General features: G+C 38.4%; 2 protein-coding genes across 2 annotated transcripts in view; both read left to right on the top strand.

The window, feature by feature from the left end:
- The first annotated feature begins 1,775 nt into the window (after window positions 1-1,775).
- Window positions 1,776-6,279, top strand: CNGA1 (cyclic nucleotide gated channel subunit alpha 1). The gene is given in 7 exon segments (XM_059471027.1): window positions 1,776-1,887; window positions 2,113-2,183; window positions 2,577-2,602; window positions 2,706-2,807; window positions 3,692-3,799; window positions 3,938-4,044; window positions 4,862-6,279. Coding segments are annotated over 7 exon segments (1,944 nt in total).
- Window positions 6,280-9,355: 3,076 nt separating this feature from the next.
- NFXL1 (nuclear transcription factor, X-box binding like 1) overlaps window positions 9,356-24,198 on the top strand; it is a 44,880-nt gene continuing 30,037 nt past the window's right edge. The window contains exons 1-13 of the mRNA XM_059470723.1: window positions 9,356-9,515; window positions 10,636-10,806; window positions 11,136-11,245; window positions 13,346-13,479; window positions 14,882-15,060; window positions 15,264-15,425; window positions 15,529-15,629; window positions 16,826-16,940; window positions 17,281-17,405; window positions 18,222-18,344; window positions 19,639-19,729; window positions 23,248-23,368; window positions 24,009-24,165. Of these exons, the coding sequence (XP_059326706.1) occupies window positions 9,356-9,515; window positions 10,636-10,806; window positions 11,136-11,245; window positions 13,346-13,479; window positions 14,882-15,060; window positions 15,264-15,425; window positions 15,529-15,629; window positions 16,826-16,940; window positions 17,281-17,405; window positions 18,222-18,344; window positions 19,639-19,729; window positions 23,248-23,368; window positions 24,009-24,165 (1,749 nt within the window). The remainder of the gene's footprint in view (window positions 9,516-10,635; window positions 10,807-11,135; window positions 11,246-13,345; window positions 13,480-14,881; window positions 15,061-15,263; window positions 15,426-15,528; window positions 15,630-16,825; window positions 16,941-17,280; window positions 17,406-18,221; window positions 18,345-19,638; window positions 19,730-23,247; window positions 23,369-24,008; window positions 24,166-24,198) is intronic.

Genomic DNA, 24,198 nt, shown 5'->3' with positions numbered 1-24,198 from the left:
TACTAACATGAACTGAGCCCACTCTGTTGGAGAAATTATTTCCCTTGAGAATAATGCATTTGAACTTGTCTGGTGCTGAGCTGGATACAGCTTTATTTTGCACCATTATTTGTGTGGTCCTGTGGAGGATATAGGTTTAATCAGGATGGAATTGTGTGTGCCAGCATTAATAGAGATTTCAGAGCACCTGTAAGCAGATATAAAGCTACTTAATTGAACCTCGTGTAATTTCAATCCTCTCACTTTCAAGCAGTAAGTCACTGGAAACCCTGGTACAGCTTTTAGTCTCCTGATGAATCTAACCTGAAGTTTACCATATCTTAGATACTTAGAATATTTTTATGTCTATTTGTCTTAGACCTGATCCATGCTGGTAAACATTGAAAGTCTGACCAGTAATATTGGACTGTATTTAGGACTATTCAAGGAATAACACATCTTAATTTTCAATCTTTATCTTTCTATTGTGTAGAATGTTAGATCTCAGTTGGTCAGAGCATGGTGTTTATAACACCAAGACTGTGGATTTGATCCTTGTATGGGCCATTCACTTAAGGGTTGGGCTCAGTGGTCCTTGTGGGTCCTTTCCAAATCAGAATATTCTGTTATTCTGTGATATTGCTGTATTATTTTTTGCACCATGTGTCATTCATGTCTGATGAGTGCTGGAAACATGAATTTCCCCTCCTATTTCCTGTATAGGCATATTTTTAGTTTCAGTGACAAATAAGGGAAGTCAAGTCTGGCAGGATGTCAGCTGTGTCATTCTGCTCCTCCTTTGTGGTGTGCCAGAATAAACTGCTGTGAGACTGATCCCTATGGCATTTGACTTCACTTATCAGTGGTACAGTCACTCATTTGCCAGCTTGTGGCTTACAGAGATCTCTATACTCTGATTTCACACATACAGGGATATTGTTACTGTGGTGGACAGCAGTATCAATATCTGCTTTATAATTCTCTTTAAATGGCCCTGGCAAGAGCAAACCACACTGGTAGAATTCATGCCTAAAGAGCTGGCAGTCTCACTGATGCCAAGATATAACTGTAGGAATAAGTGGTGAAAAAGGAGAGCAGAAGTTAATTACACCAGTTCTAGAAAATTATGCAGTAGAATGCACTGTATTAGCTAGAAAACATTTTCAGGGTTTTTTTTTTCCCCTTGAGATGAACAGATCAGACATAAAGAGCCACTAATACTTCTATTTAGGTGTTTATTTACCACCTGCTGTATGAGTAAGGAAACCACTACATTAGAGTGTAAGTCTCTGTTACCAGATATACTGAGATTTCTTTGGACCTACAACCAGGGGATACTTAGTCTGGTTTTCAGGATGCCATCTGTGCATGAATCTGTTTCTCCATGTTGATACAGTGTTTCTGGCCTTTGGTTCAAAACCCAGAGAAACAGCTGTAGATGTTTCAAACACAATTGCTTAAATATTTTCAAAGTATGTGTCAAAACTCAGGAGACAGACCTAAATTAATGCTTCCCTAAAGATGTGTACAACGTTCCCTTTATCAGGAATTGCCAGGTCATTTTCTTGTCTGGTGGGAATGTCATGGGAGACAGGAAACCGCAAATATTCTTGTTGGGCTAAGAATATTTGAAAATTAATCCTTTACATTCTTGCTTTCCAAGATTGTAAAGCAAGAATGTAAAGGATTCATTTTTAGAGGGAAATAAAAAGAAGCTACTTATTCTAGTGGTGAAATGACTTGATTCTTTTTTTATTCAGCCTTCTTCAATTACCCAAGTTAAAACAGTCCTGACCATGAAGGTAGGAGTGATTGAGACCCATCACTCCCATGCAATTGTTCCCAGTGTGGTAGTGCATGACACCAGTAAGGACCATGGACTGATGCATGAAGGGGGAAACAGGTATGTTAAATATAGTTTTTGTCCATTTGTTTTTTGTTTTTTTTTTTTTTAGTTTGGTGATTTACATAGGATTATCTAAGCACATACATTTGCTATCATATAATTTTCTTCACTCTTAGTAAAAGTCAAAGTTTTTAAGATTACAGTATATTGCTTATTGTAAATATTTAGGACATTTTTGTTTTTTAAATTTCAGCAGATATCATATAACTGTGTTGTTTTGTTGTTTCCCAGGCAACAGTATCTACCTGGAGTTTTTGCATGCTACAATATTAACAATAATAGTAATAAAGATGAGTAAGTATCTTTGCCATTTGATAAAATGAGAGCAATGCAATTTTGATTATAAAAGCAGAAATAAATAATTATAATAAATGTCTAATTGTTTCATTAGAAACAGTTATGTCATTCAAGTAAGCCCAAAAGAGACTGCACATACATTTCGCTTCATGTACATCAGTTATGATGTTGATGATTCTTATTACCAAAGTTACTGATATTGTATCTATTGATTTATAACAAAAGTAGTTCTAGGTGAAATAACAAGCAGTAAGAAAAACACTTTTTTTGAAGGCTAAACACATAAGTACAATGTTATCCTTACTGAATTCAGATGCTTATAATAAATAGATGTTGAAGAAACAGGATGTGAATCCCATGACCCTATGATATTTTTCTTTTTCTTAGAGAGGAGAAGAAAAGGAAAAAAGAAAAGAAGAGGTAAGATGAAGAGTAATATTACTATTTCTAAGAGATTTAGTTATTTTTTCTACATATGTTTTACTTGGTCCTTAACAATGGAAAATGTTAATCTATTTCTTAGCAAGCCAGAGAAGAAAAAGGATGGAGACACACAAAAGACCAAAGAAAAAAAGGAGAAAAATAAAAATAAAGATAAGTTGAAGAAGAAAGAAAATACAGAAGAGTAAGTATTTTTTGTTTAGGTCCAGCTATGTTATGTAATAAAATTGCTTTTGAAGTAAGAACAAATTCATTCAGAGGTCCTGTAAAGTTGTTTGTACTTTAGTGAATGAGTGTAAAAACTGCTGTTGTTCTTCCTAAAGCAGAGTTGTTTTGACTTAACTTCATATATGGGCAACAGAAATATGCATGCGTGGAGGTGATCTGAAACATTAATCAAGATATGTCTCCTTTGGATTCTGATTATCTAATATCTCTTGTACAACACACTGCAGCAAATGATGTGCCAGTATAAAGCAACCTCTTCCACATTCAAAGGCACCTACAAGCCAGTAAACTCTTCAATGCTCTAAAAGTTGTTGCTTTATGGTCTGCTTGGTAAATTCATAATTTTCTGGCTAAGGAAAAGAAACTCAAGACAGTGCAATAGAAACCTGTTTTGTATGATTTCCTATTCTTTGGTATCTTTATGTAAACTATGCCAATGTTTTATCTTCCTCAGGGCCAGATTTTCCCTGTGAGAAAGGCATGATTCATCTCATAATTTATATTTATCTAAAAATTAATGGTCACATAATCTTTTTTTTAATGATAAAATAAATTATCAGACAAGAGAGTTATTTGTGTAGGAAAAAATAATTTAAAAATCACATGTGCTACTATGAAGTGAAGTGAGACTGCCAAGCTGACTTTCGTCAGCAAAATTTTAAATTTGTGTCACACCAAGTTGTACCAGCTGTCTTCCATGCACTTGAGCAAGGAAGTTTAACTTTGATAAAGACCATTTATTTCACAATAATAATTTCTGGAATGCTTAATTCCTCAAAAATGAGATGTGTATTTCAAGTCTCTCATTAAATTTCATTTTTTCCCCTGCTTACCACTCAGGAAGAAGAAAGATATTTTCACCATTGATCCAGCAGGAAATATATATTACAACTGGTTGTTTTGCATCACAATGCCTGTCATGTACAACTGGACCATGATTATTGCTAGGTGATGTACTCCTTTAGTGACTACCTAGAACTTCTGGAAAATCATAATATTCCTGACTAGATAAAAAAATAGTCATTGATTCATACAAGTATTTAATTTTTGTTTTATGGTAATTTACTTTTGTTTTTTCATATTCAGAGCCTGTTTTGACGAGCTTCAGCACGATTACTTAGTGGCATGGTTTATTATTGATTATGTTTCTGATGCCATTTATATTGCTGATATGTTTGTGCGGACAAGGACAGGTAAATATACTCAAGGATTAATTACTCCTTTTTACATTTTTATGCCAGTTTTTTTTTTAATCAAAACCCTACTACTTCTCTTATCTGAATAGCCTTGATGCGGTGCAATAGTGAAAAAAAGACACTGAGATAGATTTCTGAAAGACTGCAGCCTTACTGTAAAAGTAGGAGAAATTCTGATGAAATTTTATGTATTACTCAAAGGATACATAAAGTTTGAGATATGCAGGTACAAGCTGTTCTGCCTGCAGCTGACTCAACAAGACAAAAAAAGAAGTGCAGCCAAGAAAGGATCAGGGGTTCTGAAAAACAAGCACCTAGATCTGGTTTTTGTATTAATGGGAGATTCAAGTATTTACTTGATTTTCAAGACTATTGAGCAAGCAAGACATCCCATTAACTTCAGCTACAACTATTTATTTTAAAATATTAAGATATGGAGCTATTAAGTAGATACACTCAATATGGAACTGCAATTCCTGTGTTCAGATTCTTTTCCTCATTAATCACCCTTCCTATAGCTTGTGGAGGTTTCTTTGGAGGGGAAGATGTTTTTTGGTTTTTTTTTTCCAGATGTTCACCATAGTGGAAAAGTGGAGGAAAATATTCAGATCTAGAATTGTTTATCTTTCATAGCTAAACCATATAGTACTGAGCTGACTATTTGGAAATAAGAAATTAAATAGTAAAAAGTAAGAGAAATTATGTTCCATATGGAATTTGCACCCAAAATATTTTTCAAAGTAGATTTGGACTGACCTTAAACTCAACATATTTGAACCTGTAGCTTCTTTTATTATTCACAATTTTATTTTAGGTTACCTGGAGCAAGGTCTTCTGGTGAAAGAAGAACATAAGCTACGAGAGAAATACAAGAAATCTTTTCAATTCAAATTAGATTTTCTGTCAATCTTACCAACTGATCTCTTATACTTTAAGTTAGGATTGAATTACCCAGAATTAAGAATAAACAGACTACTCAGAGTAGCTCGGATGTTTGAATTCTTCCAGAGAACAGAAACAAGAACAAACTACCCAAACATCTTCAGGATCTCTAACCTTGTCATGTACATTGTGATTATTATTCACTGGAACGCCTGTGTGTACTACTCCATCTCAAAAGCCATTGGATTTGGGGCTGACACGTGGGTCTACCCCAACACCTCAGATCCTGAATTTGCCCGCCTGACGAGAAAATATGTCTACAGTCTCTACTGGTCAACCCTGACCCTGACTACTATTGGTGAAACCCCCCCTCCTGTAAGAGATTCTGAGTATTTCTTTGTGGTTGTTGACTTCTTGGTTGGAGTACTGATCTTTGCTACCATCGTTGGTAACGTGGGCTCAATGATCTCCAACATGAATGCTGCCAGGGCGGAGTTCCAAGCAAGGATTGATGCTATCAAGCAGTATATGCACTTTCGGAATGTGAGTAAGGACATGGAAAAAAGAGTTATAAAGTGGTTTGACTACCTGTGGACAAACAAAAAGGCTGTGGATGAAAGGGAAGTCTTGAAGTACCTGCCAGATAAACTAAGAGCAGAGATTGCAATCAACGTTCACCTTGAAACGCTAAAAAAAGTTCGGATTTTTGCGGACTGTGAAGCGGGTTTGCTGGTTGAACTGGTTTTGAAACTCCAGCCCCAAGTATACAGTCCTGGAGATTATATTTGCAGAAAAGGAGATATTGGACGAGAGATGTACATTATCAAAGAAGGCAAGCTGGCAGTAGTTGCTGATGATGGAATTACCCAATTTGTGGTCCTAAGTGATGGCAGCTACTTCGGAGAAATCAGCATTCTTAACATCAAGGGTAGCAAAGCTGGCAATCGAAGAACAGCCAATATTAAAAGTATTGGATACTCAGACTTGTTTTGTCTGTCTAAAGATGATCTCATGGAGGCTTTAACAGAGTATCCAGATGCAAAGGCTATGCTGGAAGAAAAAGGCAAACAAATCCTAATGAAAGATGGGTTGCTGGACATTGAAATTGCAAATTTAGGAAGTGATCCTAAAGATCTGGAAGAGAAGGTCGCCTACATGGAACGTGCTATGGACAGGTTGCAAACAAAGTTTGCCAGGTTGTTGGCTGAGTATGAAGGTGCACAACAGAAAGTGAAAAAAAGACTTACACAAATAGAGAAAATATTGAAGCCAGTTATAGAGGAAGAATTTGCAGCCTTAGAAGAAGCAGATCCATCCACAGATAAACCTGGATTGTCAAAAGCAGAATAAAAACAATGGAAGTTGCCAATAAGACTGAGGGTCAAATCCTGACTGGGGCTGAACACATCGCTTTCTAATCTTTGTAATACCTGACTATTAATTACAAAAAATTATTTGTTGAGACAATGCCACTAATCTCTGACAAGTAGCGCATACTTGGCAGTTTTGGGACAGAAAAAGAAGAATCAAGAATGAGAATGGAATATAACACTTTGCTCTTGCACAAACAGGTGTTATTACCTGCTAATATGTTTCATACTCTCTGTAATGCTGCCCTGTGACAGATGCACATGCACTGTCACATACTGGCAAATATTGGAAGTTTTGCTGGTTGTTTTAAAATAATTTCTTTGTGTCTGCTTATGGAAAGAATGAAAGGTTTGGTAGCAATTATATTATTTGAAGTCATTAACCTTTATATTACATTTGTGTATAAATGAGCACATTTTAATATCTATTGGTTAACCTGAAATTAATTAAGTACACAATATTATAAAAATGATTAGGTATATCTACTAATATTATCTACTCTCATTTACAATGTAGATGAGACTACTGAAGGCTGTAAGATTTGGAAAATACTATTACTTCATTAGGTCCACCTTGGCTGATTTCTTGAAATATAAGTGGGCAGTTTGAAATATACCTTTTTTCAGGATAGTACATGCAAAGGCTGGAATACAGAGAGGAGAAAATACAACTTTATGCAAGCATCAATATGAAAGATATGGATAGCTCATAATCTAGTGTTCTTTTCACAATAAGAACAAATATTATACAAACAATATACAAATAAAAATATGCATTAAAGATTGTTCTGTTCCATGTAATCATGTAGCTGCAGAACATGGACTATCAAGTTTTGAAGATTTGTAATTAAAAATGTTTATGTCCCTAATGTAACACTTGTTTATGCTGGCAGAGTGCAAGGGGAAGACATGACAGCAACAGGCCAAATTCTTCCTCCAGGGTCTTCTGTAGATGCTGTTGGGGGAAGAATATGACTAAAGAGGCTGCTTTTTCCCACTGACAGAGAATGTCTTTTTTTCATAACTACTTCTGAGATACTAAGGTCTGTAGATTCATATGTTAGATCAAATTTCAACTGCTTTAAAATGCATTATCTCCTTGGATCCTTTTTTCTTTTTCCATTTGCAAAAAAATAGTTTGCTTAGTTATGGTCTTGGCTGAGTGTTTGCAGCTGGGTATTTTCAGTAGAATTTGATCATAGGCACATAAAATTGCTAAAATTTGATGAAAGGGAGTGAAGCAAGGGACTGTAAAGAGAGAATGGATAATTCATTATTTAGGGAAGTTTGATTACCCTGAGTAACTGGACTGCCACTCTTAAAAAATACATATGTACATGTTACTGTCAATAATCTCTCTACACTTGCATTCTCTCCTTAATGAGATGGAAATAATATAAATTGGGTATTTTATAAAGTGCATTCCTTTCTGGCTGTTTTATATTTTGTAATGTTGATGCTTTCCAGCATGCCAGAGATTTAGAAATAACTCCTGATTTACCGCAAGGATGAAATTTTCTGAAGTACCTAATGCATAAGATACATATAAAACAACAAGGGTAAATATAAACACAAAATGGCTGTTCATGCCCTGTTGATCTGTGCTTTGAAGGATAAATGGCTTCATAAGGGGAAAAGGTATGCCATCCTGCCAGTAAAGATTCTATCCCTGTACACAGGAACAAGGATTATTCTGGTATTTAGCTATATTGTGAGAGTTGGACTTTGCAATCAACATTCTTCCAGCTCAGGTCTTGAATATAATTTGCAATCTGTATGCCAGCAGCAACATATCCTATATGGCTACTAGGCACTTAGAAGGTACTTTGATGAAGTGCTGAAGACTTTTTATTAGATAAATGTGTGATATGAAGATTTTATTAAAAAAAGGACAGATATCTACTGTTAACTTTTTTTTTTCAGTATTGATTCTTCAGTCTAAGACATGAATTGTATTCACTAGCTGCCTCTTTCTTGAGAATAAAAACTCTTTGATTTAAACAATTTCAAAATAAACAGAAAACCAGAATTTATCTCCAGTGGTTTGCTTACTATTTTCAGACTACTTATGGTTGGAAATCTTCTATAACGACTTTCATGAAAAGGTATTTGCTGAAAAAAGGCTAAATGCAAAGTTTCCTCCTGGCACACGACATAATGCAAGTGCTATAAGGAAATGTCAATAAAATTACAATTATTTCAACCTGCCATTATTTCTCAGAACTTGGGAGGCACACGGGTTCCTCAATACATGTTTCTGTATGCTAAAACTTTCTGGATGTGCTTCAGTCAAGTTTCTAAACAGGCTTTGTGGTCGGTTTTTAACTCTCATCCTCCAGGAGCTATGAAGTTATAGGAGTTACAGGAGCTGCGCAGAAAATGCCGGCAAGAGCCGCGCGCCGCCGGAGCAGCTGCCCGACATTCCCTGCGGAGAAAAGGAGGAGGCTCAGGGGCCCTGATCGCTGGAACAGCACCTGAAGGGAGGCGGTAGAGAGGGGATGGGGGGCGGTGTCTTCTCCTAAGCAACGAGAGACAGGACGAGAGGAAATTTGCGCCAGGAGAGGTTAGATTCGTTTAGATTACTTAGATTAGTAACTAGGTTTCCTAGTAACTAGGAAAAATTTCAGCCGAAACGGTTGTCAAGCACTAGAACAGGCTGCCCAGGGAAGTGCTGGAGTCACCATCCCTTGAGGTATTTAAAAGCCGTATGGATGTGGCACTTGGGGACACGGTTCAATGTTGGACGTGGCAGCGCTGGGTTAATGACGGCGATCTCACACCCTTTCCAAGCTGGGACGCCCTGTGACCTGGGCACAGCGCCGCAGCCCCGGCTCCGAGCCCGGCCGGCTGAGGCAGACCCGCCCGCCGCGCGGGGAGCGCCGGGAGTTGTAGTCGCGCTGCCGCGGGAGCACCGGCGGCGCCACCGCCTCCACGGCCGGGCGGAGCGGCCAGGCCGGGCTGGGCCGGGCGGAGCGCTCCCCGGGCGGCTGTGCCGGTAGCGGGGGAGGCGGAGGGTCTGGTCCCAGCGCCGTCCTTCGCTCTCTGGCGAGGGACAAATGGAGGCTCAGTGGCGTCAGGGCGGCCGGGGCCGCGGCCGCGGCAGGCCCGGGGACGAGCTCGCCGCTCGCTCTGGGGCGGCCGCCCGGCCCCCGGCCGCTCGGGGCCGCGGCGCTGCCCGCGCTGCGGCAGCGGGGCCCATCGGCGACGGGGCCAGCGGTGAGTGTTGCGTTCCGCCCCCTACCCGCGCTGCCGGGCCCCGGGCTGGGGAGCCGGCCGTGCCCGGAACCCCTGCAGATGCGAGGTCTGGGCTGTCCCCGGCGGCGCGGGGAAGGGAGGCTGGCGGGCCCCCGCCCCCTCCCGCGCTGCTCGGCGGTGTCGAGCCGGTGCTCGCCATGTGCCGGGTCCTGCCTGCAGGCTCCTGCCGGGGAGAGACGCGGAGGCCTCGGGCAGTGGCGAGGAGTTGAGGGGCTAAGCCCTCGCCAGGGTGGACTGGGTGCACCGTCTTCCTGAAGCATTAGAGGAAAGTGTGAAGTAATGGATGAAATGTTTCTGTCAGGTTGGAAAGAGCCAGGGGAGTTGCTCGGTAGAGACAGCATTGGGTGCGCTGGTCAGCGAAACACTTGGCTTCGGTCTGGGAAAGGTGCGGGTGCTCGGTGTACGCGGCAGCTGGGAGTGCAAGTTCGTCCTCGGCAAATACAGCAGAGAAGTGCCAAAGACAGCTCTTTTCAGTGGCAGCATAGTTTCTTAAGAAAAGCCTTAAAGCTAAACTTGATGAAACCCTGGTAAATATATTGGGTCTAATAGAAAAATCTCCTGTGAAATAGCATGAACACACTCTTGCAGTAAAGATTTCTTGAATTTGAGGGAGATCAGTGAAAGTCATAATTTAAGAAATACCACATGCTGGAGAAATACCTGTGTGGTACCTGCAAGTTATAACAGCTGTAAATTTCTTATAAACAAAACCGTGGGTCGTGTTTTGTTTTTCTCTTCCTCATGTGTGTCAGTTGTGTTTGTGTGGGATGTCTGGGGTTTTTTTAAGTATCCTTTTCATAAAGCAGCATTATAGTTGCTTCTGCTCTGGTATGTTAGGTTTGATTTGTTGGCAGTATTGATAGATAATCCTGCTGTGAATTTTATTATAATGCACAATAAAGAAGTAAATACAATTTTGCTCTTCTTGTGTGGTATTGAAATGGTAGGGATGTAGTACTCTTAAAAAATAAAATCAGCAAACTCTTTAAAGAAAAGGACAAGTGAAAGTATGTAGAACTGAATGTGGTATTTACAATTAGCTATCATGGTGTTAATCATCATTAGTATTTTCTCTTAATAGAATTATCTTCACTGAAGAAATTTGATGAAATTAAGAAGGCCAACCAGGCTGCAGCAAAAAAGCTAGTTGAAGACCAATTAAGCTCCTCGTCTGAAGATGATGATGAAGATGCTGAAGCAAAACAAGGGAAGATTTTGGACAAAACATTTACCATTTACACCAGTCAAACTGGTAATGTTTTTTTAATTTATTGACTTTTATTTTGGTCTGAAAGCATAGTCAATGCAGTATTATTGTATTAAAATTGTACTGTAGTTGGAAGGAAGGCACTCTATCATGTCTTACATTAAAAATGTTCTTTCCCAGCAGTGCATGCTGGGTGTACTTCTTGTCTTTTTGTGCAGAAGCAATGGTATAGCTCTTAACTGTCTGAAGTGTGGCTTTTTAAATAATACACGACTGGCTTTATTCAGAGAAAAAACACTTGTGCAGTAGTTTCAACATGTACAAAATAACAGATCAAATGTTACTAATTCCTTTAAAAATCTTTTTCCATTAAGATGGAGATGCAAGTGAACTGGAATGTACAAGACAGTACATGAATGAGGCTTTTCAGTCAGGGGCCATGACATGTCTCATCTGCATTGCTTCAGTTAAAAGGAACCAAGCTGTAAGTACTTTACAGTAATCTTTTAGAGCAAAACAAATGTTACTGTCTGAATAACTTGTATTATATTATTGAGGTTATTATGGGGATTGATAGCTTTAAAATGGTAAGAGTACTAAATGCAAATTTGGCGTCTTTGGATTTTGAAACACTGGAAGATGCAAGAGGTTACATGTGTAGCTTGTAATCAGAATGTGTCCTTTTTTTTGTCATATGTTTCTTATCATTGTGTAAAATAGCTATTTTTAAGTTTTAGGTAGTAGCAGGTGACAAAGATAAGTGCTTGAATGCCAGTGCTTGCAATTGTGTATTCCGTATGCTATGAAATAACAAAGGAAAACATGAAATACTAGAACATTAGGAGATATTGTTAAGCTTACAGCAGGGAAACTAAGATAAACTTCACTGCCCTTAATGCTGATCAGGTGAAAAAGAAGTGTGTGTGTCAGAGAAGTTTGTCCTATTTCATATAGGTACATTTTCTATGGGAAAGATTTCAGGACAAATATTTTTTCCTCTTTCTGATAGAGATACATGAACCAAAAACATGTAGAACTGTGATGCTTTGTGAAGGATGACCTGGAACAGAGACTAGGCAGAGCTAAAGGAATAAAGTAGGTATTTATTAAATGGACACACCTGGGGCAGTACAAGAGCCCAGGCAGGGCTACACCCAAGATAAACCCAAAATGGTCACAAAAAAGGGGCAACCAGTCACAAGGTCTCTCACTTTTCTAAGTTCTGGTCCATTTGCATATTGGAGTTAATTGTCCAGTTATAGCTTTAGGTTATGAAGTCTCATTCTCCTTGTTTTTCTCTCTTTATTCCACTGTTGTTTGTGCTCTTGGGCCTGAGATTTGGATCGGTTGTCCTTGCGTCCCCAGCTAGAGAAGTAATTGTTTGGTCTAAGCTACTCTGTGAAGAGAGCTCACCATCCCTTAATATGAAGCTCAGAGCTCCCCACAAAGCAGTACAGAATCTGGAAAATATAAAAGCTAAAACCTGAGGCATCAACTGTGTCTTTGACATGAAGAAGAAATGAAGTGAAATAATAATAATAAAAATAACAACAAAATAATAATAAATAATTTCAGAAAATATTTAAATTTCTTATTATAGATTTACACAGACTACAAGTACCCAATGAAACTGTAGTCAGTAACTTCTTTCTAAAAAGAAATGCAATATATTTTGTACAAATTCTTAACATATTTAATCCATATTCTTTCAGACCTCAATGAGTTTTGCTTCATATTTCTGTGGCTCTTGATAGAGTTAATCTTACCTTAGTGGAAGTGAGATGATTTGGTAACTTGAAAGCCTTCTTTTATAGCTCAGTGGTTTGCTAATTATCTTGAATCTGTAGAATTTTTGCCAGGTCTGTTTGTTTATATAATGTCTCCTGCTTAGCTTTAGTTTTGGGAAGTTAGTTACCATAGTTATAGAAACTTAGTCATTGGCACTGTCCTCTGTAAGTTACTGGAGAAAATATCTGCATTTTCACAGTATTATTTCATAACATTGTCTGAAGTTATTAAAAAAATAGTTAAAATTTTCTTCTGCACTTTTCTTACCAAATTGTTACAGTTTTGGGTAAAACCAAAGTCATCTTTATGGTGCCAGGTGGTTTAATAAGAGAAAGTGGCACACACTGGGCCTTGGGAGGTGCAGTTTGGGTTCTAGGAAGGCAATATGATGGTTGGAGTAGCTTGCTCACAATGGTGGTGGAGTCCCCATCCCTCAGGGCTTTCCAGCTTTGCTTGGCAAAGCTGTGTCTGAACAGAGCTAAGCTGGCAATAGTCCTTCTTTGGGCATCAGTTTGTGCTACATGACCTCCAACAGTGTTTAAATCAACATTTCTCTGATTATCTGAGTACTTTGGGCTCCATCAGCCTTGGCAAAAACTTCCCACGGGAGTTGGAAAAAAGATTACAGGTATGAATCTGTAACAGGTATGAATCTATGTACTGATCTAACAGTGGGTATAATCTATCTTTGAAAAACCATTTTGGAAGGGAAGTGTTTCTTCAGATGTTACGGATTTTAATCAGTGGAAACAGAAACCTAATTTAAAGCAATTAGTGCTTGATGTCTGCTCTTTAGGTCTGGAGCTGTTGTGGATGCTTTTGTATATTTCATCTGGTGTGTATCCAAAAGTGGGCCAAGGACAGCCTCTTCCTTGTATCTTCTCCTCTGACAGATGATGACTTTGGGAAGAAAGACTATCCCTGGCCATGGTGAGCTCCTCATGGTACATTTACAAAGTTATTTCTGTTGGGAAGACCAGGCAAACTGGTGTTCCTTTAGAAGGAGTGGTATTTGTACATCATGTGCACAACAACAACAACAAAAAAACTGTTCAGAAGGCTGACTTTTCTTTGCTTTTTAAAATTATGTAAGTTTCTGTTAACATGAATCAGAAAAATTTCACACTGTAACTAAAACCTTGCTGCATCAAATTTGTTTTAACCTCTTGGAAGGTAACTTATCTGTCATGTGTCTCAACTTCTGATATTTATTTCTGAATGGCTTTACATATTTTTCACTTTTAAAGTTGGCACCATGAAATAAGTTTAAAAAATATTGTCAAATAGTAAGATTTGTTTATTTTTTTTAGTCTCGTTATAATCCAAACATTAAATTAGGTCTTGCAGTTTTCCTTGAGATGGTATAAAGAAGGAGGTAATAATGTGGCTACATGAATACAGTTTCCTAAGCAGTTTTGTTTAGGAAATAAAGTGTCAGTTGTTGCCTGGCAGCATCTCAAGTTGATAATGCCTCTTCAGGCAAATGGTATTTTATTTTACATTGTAAGGACATGCTCAAACTATGCTATCACTATAGACAAATGGTTCATGGTCTGTAATGTATTATATCAGGGCAAATTGATGTTTTAATTGATAAAAATGAGTGCATAGGTCTTTCAGAGTCTTTCTGTTCTTCTCTGAGGGGGACTTTCTTGTCTGTTGTCTTTTCTCAGTGTCGCCAGCAATGTGAATTGCTTTGTTTCTCCCTCGTGTTGCCTCCCTTGTTCATGGCTTCTGTGGGGCCTGTTGGGCCTGTGGCACTTTATAAATCGCAGGCCTCTAGTGTCTGTCTACCTTTAGCAATAATTATTTTTTTAACTTCTCTCAACATCAGGGGTGAACAATGAAGGTGTACATCTTGAATCTAAATTTTTTCATATAAAATTCTAATTAGTATGCTTGGTTTTAATAGCATTGCTAAACTTTGTTTTACATGACTAATAGACTGCTACTAGTAAACCCCTGGTTTTTAATCCTTTTTTAAATTGGTTCTATTTAAGTAGGGTAACTGTTGCATAGGTTCTTTTGATATTACTTGACATAAAAACTGTTCTGATTTTTGCTGTGCTTATTTTTGCCTATATGTATTCTTAGAGAAGAGAAATTGCATTAACAAAGCAATTCCTTAGACATTCTAATTAATGTATTATAATATCTGACATATAGAAAGACCTTTCTTCTGTTTTACTTCTGTTATTCATTATAGTAGCTGTAAAAATATTAATTGGTAGCATTGAAACAGTCTTGGGAAGCCAAAATGATAAAACTGCTTTTTTTTTTAAATTGTTTTAAGAAGTTATTTTTGTTTTGACTCCTTTTCCCCTTGTTTTAGTCCAAAATGTAGGTTTGAATACAAACGCTCTGAAACTCCCAGTAGGTATTACTGTTACTGTGGAAAAGTGGAGAATCCAGCAGTGGACCCATGGCTGGTACCTCACTCCTGTGGTCAAATATGTGAGAGGGAATTCAAGCCTTCCTGTGGTCATAAATGTTTGCTGCTTTGTCATCCAGGTAAATCCTTTGTGTTTCTTGGTTGTGTGACCTGTATTTAGATACCTGTTATACAGTTCAACTTAGCGTCTCTTAAGTATATTTAAAATTCCCGGAATAGAAGCGATGTAGTCAATGCTGAATGGCCATTAACAAGATGAATGGTCATTAACAAGATGCTGTTTTTCCTGTCATTAGCAAGATACTGTTTTTCCTGTCATTAGGACCATGTCCACCTTGCCCAAAGATGGTCACAACAACGTGTCACTGTAAGAAGGCCAAAGCAGTGCCCCGACGGTGCAGTGCCAAGGCGTGGTCTTGCCGCCTGCCGTGTGGGCGAATGCTGCTGTGTGGACAGCATGTTTGTGAGAATCCCTGTCATGCAGGTAGGCCAACCTTTTTAAATTTCAGAGCAGTAGCTGTTTCTGTTGTGAAGATACATCATTCTTTTGCAATTCCTACTCTGTGTCACTTTGCAATTGCATGCAGGAGATTGTCAGCCTTGTCCACGTGTCAGTAAACAACGGTGTATCTGTGGGAGACAGACAGCAGAGAGGCTTTGTGCAAGCCCTCAGTGGCAGTGTGATCAGGTATGTTGAACCTATCCTTTTAAACAGATTTCTCACCTTTATAAAATTGGATTACTTGATGTATTAAGGATTGGAAAAATGTATTCAGTAAGAAAAAAAAATTTGCTTTTGGAAGTGTACAAATTAAGCATTGTTTGAGTAGAGATTTAATTGGTGGCTCCATTAATTTTCTATAATAGTTAAGATGTTACTGTTCTGGAATTGTTCTGGGGTTACTCTAGCAGTGAATTTAACTTTGTATACTCTTTTTCTTTTATTTGAGGTTGAAATTTCAGCTGTTGCCTTCAAAAATAAGAATGAAACCACAGCTTAGCAGACAAGAGTTTCATACCTAATTTTAGGACTGTAGCAGAATGAAAGCTTTGTGATTAATTCTTTGAAGTGTATTTGCAGCCTGTGCTTAAGACCAAGGCTATGGATTGACAGACTGGAAAAAATAAAAATAATTTTAAAAATTAAGTGGTGGAGGGGAGGCTGTATCAGGGGGTACTTGGCCATTCTGGTCCCAGTAAGGAAGGTACTTGGCCTCTGTGAAGTATCAGTTAAAATGCAGTTTATTTCAGCTAACACTGTAGAGAAAAGGAGTATAATCTAAAGACTAGCATGTCGCTTTAGATCTCTGGAGCCCCAAGCTGTGCAGCATTGAATGGGCCATGATAGATGTGCAGCATACAGTGCAGACCCCACTTTGGTCGTTGAAGGTTATTGTAGGATCTTACAAGAGGAAAGCATCCTTGATCATAATTTCTGCAGTCAAACACAAAGGCTGTTCAGATGAGAACTTCTTGCTGCTCTTTAGATAAAGGCAAGGACATGCAGACAGCATAATCACTGGTACCAAGTGGGAGGTGCCTCCACTTTCTTGTGTACAGTAAGTTTATCCTGTGGCCAAAGCCTGTGTGCCCACAATGCAGGCCTGAAGGCTGAGCTGTAGGTGCAGCCCAGCACACACCTGCAACTACTCAGGTTTTGTGAATCACCAGCTCCTCACTGTATTGTGGCCTTCCAGGCAGGATCACTGCAGGGACAATCAGTTTTATTTCGTGAATCTGGAAAATACAACATTTATTAACAAAATTCAGAAAAAGTGAAATTCCATCCAGAAGCATTTCACTCCTGCTTTTTACCCTTGGCTTGCTTTGGCTTGGTATGTAGTTCTATTTCATTGCATTCACTGATTTCTCTGAATTTCTCAGGTGTGTGGGAAGTGTTTGCCATGTGGCAATCACACATGTGAGCAAGTTTGTCATGCTGGTCCCTGTGGAGACTGTCCTCGTTCTGGAAAAAGGTCCTGCCCATGTGGAAAAACAAGTAAGCTACTTTTTTTTTTTACTGATAAATTGAATAAAAAGTCCTCCAGTCTTTCACAGTCAGTGGTTTAGGCTAATTCTGCAGGGCAGGGTCCATAAAAAGTTCTCACTGTCAACCATGACAGTACATTAACTTTTTTTTGCATGGCTTTCAAAGCTTTATTTAGCACCAGGGGTTTAATTTTTGATGGGAATAACTAAGTAAATCTAAGGAAGCTTTGAAAAAAACAAAAGACAACTGTCATTTGAACTTACTATATGTTGCATTTTTTTCCTAAATATTTTGGCTTTTTTTTTTTTGTTCCCTAAATGTTTACTTGTACTTTCCTCTCTTCATCTAGAGTTCACATTGCCTTGTACAGAAGATGTGCCCACCTGTGGTGATAGTTGTGACAAAGTTCTGGAATGTGGAATCCATAAATGTTCACAGCGCTGTCATCGGGGTCCCTGTGAAATATGCAGACAGGTTAGTCTTACTTTATCAGGTTCACATTTTGTTTGGGCTCTTCAACTATGTGCCTGGAACAGTGCAAGTCACCTAAGGAAAATGAAATCACATCTATCACAAAATCTGTCACTCTGTTTATTAAAAACTACATGTTCTTTCATTATTCCCCTCCCACCTCAGCACAACTCTGAGTAAGTAGTTGAGCACTGTATTGAGTTGAGGCTGCACCTGTGGATGAGGGTATTGCTTTAGCTTGGATTTATTTCATTTTTTTTAAATTATTATGCCCTAAAAGACAAATTTCCCCTATCTTTTCTAGCTTCCTTCTGGCTTTGTCTTTCTATGATATTCCTTCATTAGTGAGATGGAAGGTGGTATAAAATAACGCTATTTTCTTCTTTCTAAGAAAATTAACAGTAAGAAATTTACTGTGCTCTAGATATCTCTGGAGCTTCTGTGGTCTGGCCTACAAAGCCATTGCTCTGTCAGGTCTCAGCTGTCTCTTCCTGAACCAGCTTTGGCTACAAAATCTAGGTGATAGTAATCATCACTTGACAGCCATGATGAAGGTCAGATAAACCTGCTCATCTACTTCTTAAATTATCTGTATACACTAGGGGTGAATATACTTTCATGTGCAGGAGAGGTACTTTTTTGTACTAATTTGTTTTGCAGTTACACTTATCTTGCAGGACACGCTTGCCTTGTGTATGCAGTGAAATGTTACTTTTCCTCGTACTTTCCTTTACAGATAGTAGTAGAACATTTTATTTTCCTTTTTTTTCCCTCTTATATGAAAAACATCCTGCTTTTTTTGCCTGTGCTGGTGCCCAGGAGGTTGAAAAGCAGTGTCGCTGTGGGAAGCACACCAAGCGCATGCCGTGCCATAAGCCATACCTGTGTGAAACCAAGTGCGCCAAAATCCGCGACTGCCAGAAGCACCAGTGCCGCAGGAAGGTAAGAGCCCACAGATGATCTTTCTCAAATGCATTGTTTAGCTGACTTGTGAAAAAAGTCTAGATAAAACCACATCAGCTTGGTGCTCCACCTCATGTTACTGTGTAGCAAGAGGAATTTTCTTCCATGTCACTGAAATTAGTTTTGAATGTACCAGAATTCTCTGAAAAGGATGGCATCAAGTAACACTCTCTGGCCTTATAAGCAGGGAGGGGATTTTGACAACTCTACAGTTCCTGAAGGCAGTTTTGTTGTCAGGTTCTTGAGTAGTCACTGATGCTTTATGCTTTCTCCGGCAGTTAAATCAATTTATTTCCCTGCTTTGCAGGAAGAGCTGGGAAACACTTAAAATTTTGTCAGGGACACACTCTTTATTTTTCACAGCCCAGCATTCCATCCCAAATACACAGCAGTGCAAGCAGCAGTGGTCTGACAGTTGGGAATTGGAGATTTGTTTCACTTCTTATTTGAAGTCAAAAGTATCAGAAATATCTTTTCAGTTTATTCATTCAAGAGAGCCTGAAAGTTGCCTCCTAGTTTTGAATTAATACTTCGGGAAAGTTGGACTACTTACCACAAACAGGCATGAAAAAATACAGTTTAACTCTTAAGTATTTTTGAATATTATTGTTGTGGTAAATTTATTTTATGTAAAAAGATTACAAAACAAGTAAATGCAATGTTGACACCTCCATGGTGGAAAATCGAGGTTTCTTGTTGGAAGGTACTTTTCAAGTTAATAGAAGAGGTGATGTTCTCTCCTGATACAACATCCACTGATGTGATGGTTTTATGAAATTTTTTGATTCTTTCATGTTACTGATTTAAGAATAGAAAATAAATAACTGGTCTTGAAATTATCTGCCTTTACTACAGAGGTAAAGGGTGTATAAAAAAATGGTTAGCAACATTTTTGTGCTGGGGACAATAGAGCACAAAAGTGGAAGAAATTGCAGAATAATGAGGTGAACTGTTAGATGTCCTATCTTCTGAAATTATTTGTGATTAAAATATTATAATATTTTGAGCTTTATGCTTTTTTGAAGCCCTCTGCCTTTTTAATGTGTTGAAATGATGCATTAAAATGTGTTCTCTTGTTATTTTGTAATAAAAAAAATGTTTAAACCACTTCACAGGTAGCCTTTTTTCTGGAACGGGTTTGAGGAAATTTGACTAAATTACACTGACTTTTTTTTAAAATAAGTATTGAAAAAATGAGATAGTAGAAGAGGGAAAGTGTACACCAAAAATATCAGTGTCCGGTTATTAGATTTCATGGGGCTTTTTTTAATAGTGCTGTTCTGGAAACTGTCCACCTTGTGATCAAGTCTGCGGGCGAACTCTTGGCTGCAGAAATCACAAATGCCCTTCAGGCTGCCACAGAGGTAAGAACAGGTGAAGAATCCCTGTAGTGATGGAATATTGCTTATTTTTTGCCAAATTTCATGCTTGCATGACTGTGTGTAGTGCTTAATGAATTCTCTCCGTTGTTGCATGTGGGCTTTTTGTGGGGACAGTGTGTTTGAAAGTGCTGGTTAGAACTTAAGGACTTACATAGTGGCAACCTCAATTTTTATGTGGTGATTTTGCTTAATACTTTTCCTCTGAAAATGCTCTTGTCTCCTTTCCAGTTGTGTAATACAAAAGCCATGGCTTGACTTCATTTCTCAATAATTCTGTTCACTGAATATGCATAACAAAATCCAAATGCATACAAGAAATGACTGCTGCTGATTGAGTCTGGACAGTTTTAAAAAATCCTAGAATGCAACATGTGGTACAAGTGGGCTTAAAATGAAAAAAAAACATGATGGAGTTTGAATATATATCAGTATCCTACTGGTAAAAGAAAATAAGAACTTGTTACTGACTGAGAAGGATAACAAAAAAGTTTGCTTTGGAATCCAGTGACCTTGGTTAGGAAGATGCTGGAAATGGGCAAAATTACCTGGCAGATTGCTTGGACATTGGCTTGGTAGGGGGTTAAATTGGAATGACTGGAAAATTGTCTGCCCTCTCAGCAATTTTCCCCACAGAAGCTGCTGCCCTGCTGAAACAGCAGCCAAGTAGCCTCTGTAATTTTCCTTAGTATTCTGAAGTATAAATTGCAATGACTCAGGAAATAAATCACAACTTGTTCAGCCAGTCTTCCTTCTGAGGCAGTGACTTTTAGGAGAAGAGGATAGGTAAATGTGGTAGTTGTACCTGTTAACTTCCTATTAAATCTGTCACAATAAACTAGTAGTTAGGTTTTTCTCTGTATACTGTGCCCCCTATTCTCTTTCCCTTCCCTTTCTTCTCCATCCCCTGTAGCTCTCTAAAATCTTGGAAATATGTAATTTTTTTGGTGTACTGTCAGAAGAAAACTGGTAACATTGCTTTTCCATGTTAGTTTGGTTGATAACTAAATGCTAGAATAAAATTCTGATTGGAAAACTCAAGAGCTTATGCTGTATTATGGGATAAGCTTTTATGTTGAATGATTGTTTGTATTTGGTGCTGCTGGCTAAAAGTGACAAAGATTTCTAGTAATTAACATGAAAACAATAAAGCAATGTCTGTAAGAAAACAAAAGTGATCCTCGAGAATGTAAATAACAAATATATACACTTTGAAGAATAACTTATCAAAAGAACATAATTGTCTATTTACTCACTAAAGTTGCATATAATGAAGGTAATCACTAGTGATACCAGATGATACATTTATTTTCTTTTCTAAATTCTCTGTGTTTTAACAAAATACAGTCCTGTAAAGTTTGTAACATCTTCATAAATGTTTGAAAGTATTCCTTATAAAGGCAATTATGTTAATATAAAAATATTTATATTCAGTTGTTTCTCCCTATATACCAATATTTTAATAGCTACTGAAAGTTATGATTAATTATTTTATCTTTAGTATATAATACCAGGTCAGGGTGATTTTCCTATGAGCTGTCAGATTGCAGTGACCACTGATATTAAAGGAAATAATGCCTCATAGAAAATAACTTCTCAGATAGGGTCCTTTAAAAGGCACCAAATCTCAGCATTTTTAGAGGTTGGTGATAATAAACACTTGGCCTTTAGCAGGAAAAAGGTAACTTAATCTATTCTGTTCATGTTTTTGGTTTGTTTTTTTGTTTTTTTTTCCTTCTTTTCTTAAATATTTATTGTGCCTGCTGAAATTTACAGTATGTTGCCAGGGAATAGAAATGTTTTGCTTCCTACTGTAGTACATTATAACACTTGATTTGAGAACAGTGTGCTCTCACCTTACCTTCAGGCTCTCTGAATCTCTGATCTCTGCCTTTCTGTATTTTTGAGAATGTAGCCAGTTGTCTTCCTTAACAGGATATTTAAGTGAATTGTAGACATATTAGCCACTCTGGGCACTATAGCTTTAGACCTTTGGTTTATTTTGCAAAAGTAGCTGGACAAGCTTGAGAAGGGGGCCCTTGGAATCTCATGATGTTTACCAACCAGGTGCAAGGTGCTGCACCCCAGGGTTGGGGCAGTCCCTGGTATATACATAGGCTGAGGGATGAACAGATCCAGAGCAGCCCTGCTGAGAGGGACTTGAGGGTGCTGTGAGAGGCTGGACATGACCCAGCCATGGGCACTCACAGCCCAGAGAGCCAAAGGTGTCCTGGCTGCATCCAGAGCCCCGTGGGCAGCAGGGCAGGGAGGGGATTCTGCCCCTCTGCTCTGCTCTGGTGAGACCCCACATGAAACATTGCATCCAACTCTGGGGTCCTAGCACAGGAAGGACATGGACCTGTTGGAGAGAGTCCAGAGAAGGGCCACTAAGATGGTGAGAGGTATGGGCACCTCTCCTGTGAGGAAAGGGTGAGAGAATTGGGGTTGTTAAACCTGGAGGAGACTGGCAGCCTTCCAGTCCCTAAGGCAGCCTACAAGAAAGATGGAGAGGGACTTTTTACAAAGACAGGCAGTGGCTGGACAAGGGGCAGGACAATTCTTTCGGTGAAAAGAGAATATGATTAGATTAGATTAGATTAGATTAGATAAGATTAGATTAGATTAGATTAGAAAGAGATTTTTTTACTGTGAGAGTGGTGAGGCATTGGAACTGGTTGTCCAGAGGAGTTTTGGATGCTCCATCCCTGGCAGTGTTTTGAGGGAGGGACTATGAGCAGTGTAGTCTAGTGAAATGTGTCCCTGCCCATGGCAGAGGGGTTAGATCTAAATCATCTTTAAGATCTCTTCCAGCCCAAATGATTCTATGTTTCTGTGCATGCTGAACACTACAGTCTTATTTAATTTACTTTGCAATATGAAGACTGTAGTGCTTCCATCCTTTTCTCTTCAGCAGCCTTTTGCCAGTGAGACATCTGCTTCTTGAAATGCTGCTTTTCAGATCCTGCTAACAAGTCAGAATTGCTTAAAATTTTTTGCTGTAAATGTCTTCAGTTGTTTTCTTTAAAGCTTCAGAATGCAACATGATTAGTAAGCTAAAATCTGACATCTTTGCTTTTTTTAGCAGATTCATATTCTTGCTTTTAAATTACTCAATGATAAAACTTAGCAGTTGTCACTTGGTGAAGAAAGGGTGTGGGAGAGTTATGAATTAAAACATAGATCTTTTACAGATACAGTTTTTAAAATGCATCAGATTCCTAACTTTATAGAGATGGAAGATGTTGTCAGGGAGGAAGCATTCATTATACATGGGCTGAGCATGAATATCATACTAAATCTGCAAAACTTTATTGTACCAGTTTTTCAGTGTCCCTTTTTGAATTTAGATGAAAGATGACATTTCTTCATAGGTATGTAAGACTGAAATACAAATTGAAAACATTTAAGTGTTGTGTGATCCAAATAACTGGGTTTCTTTTATAAATGTGATAAAAGGGTTATCTCTTACTTGCCTTTCACATTGTTAATATATTTATTTTTAGGTAGTTGTAATCCATGTCCGGAGACTGTAGATGTGAAATGCAATTGTGGAAAAACTGTCATCAAAGTGCCCTGTGGCAGAGAGCGCACCATCAAACCTCCCAAGTGCAAGCAGCTGTGCAGGTCAGTATAGAAAGTGGGTCTGTTTCCTGTTCTTTAGTGGAGTTTAAAGTGTTCTTAAAGAAAGTGGTAAAATATACCTTGAAAGGCAAAATTTGTTCATTATCTGATTACAGTTATTACTTCTCAGTCTTCTGAATCCCTGACTATGCCGATGCAGATTAGCAATAATCTCTCCTATCAGATTGTCATTGTCATGAAACACAGAGGTTTCATGAGCAGCTTGCCTGCTTCATGGGGGACATTCTGTCTTACCAAGCTCTTCCAACTCTGTAGACCAGCTCATTTCTTCAAGTCTCCTCTGGTATGTTTTGAAGTATCTCAGTGAGGCAGTTTATCTAGAAAACTAGCAAAAGAAAAAGAATATTTTCTGCTGGGATGTAGCAAGATTATGTAGTGCAGAGTAGAATTATGATTGAAACAGCTGTTTGAATATGTAAACCAACTCTGATATTTTATTTAGAATTCCTCTCTAATTTTATTGTAGGGTTTACAACCCGCTGAAGATGAAAAGTAAACTAATTCACAAAAAACACCAACAGCTTTTTCATTTCAGTTCTTTTTATGTTGAACATACTTGCCCAGTGACTGTAACTTTGTATTTCCTGCTGTCATATTGATTCATTCTTGGATTTTACTTCAGTCGGCCACCTACCTGTCACCATCCTACGCAGGAGAAACACTACTGTCACTTTGGGCGGTGCCCTCCGTGTCGCCAGCCCTGCCAGAAAACCTTAACCTGTGGCCATTTGTGCCCTGTTTCCTGCCATGATGAGGCACTTGTGAAGCAAACGGGCTCAGTAAGTAAACAGTGAAAAATGGTGCATTATCTG

Source organism: Ammospiza nelsoni, chromosome 4, assembly GCF_027579445.1.
Source record: "Ammospiza nelsoni isolate bAmmNel1 chromosome 4, bAmmNel1.pri, whole genome shotgun sequence".
Taxonomy (NCBI): Eukaryota; Metazoa; Chordata; class Aves; order Passeriformes; family Passerellidae; genus Ammospiza; species Ammospiza nelsoni.
Note: the sequence above shows the minus strand (reverse complement) of the source record. Positions and strands in the feature narration are given on the sequence as shown.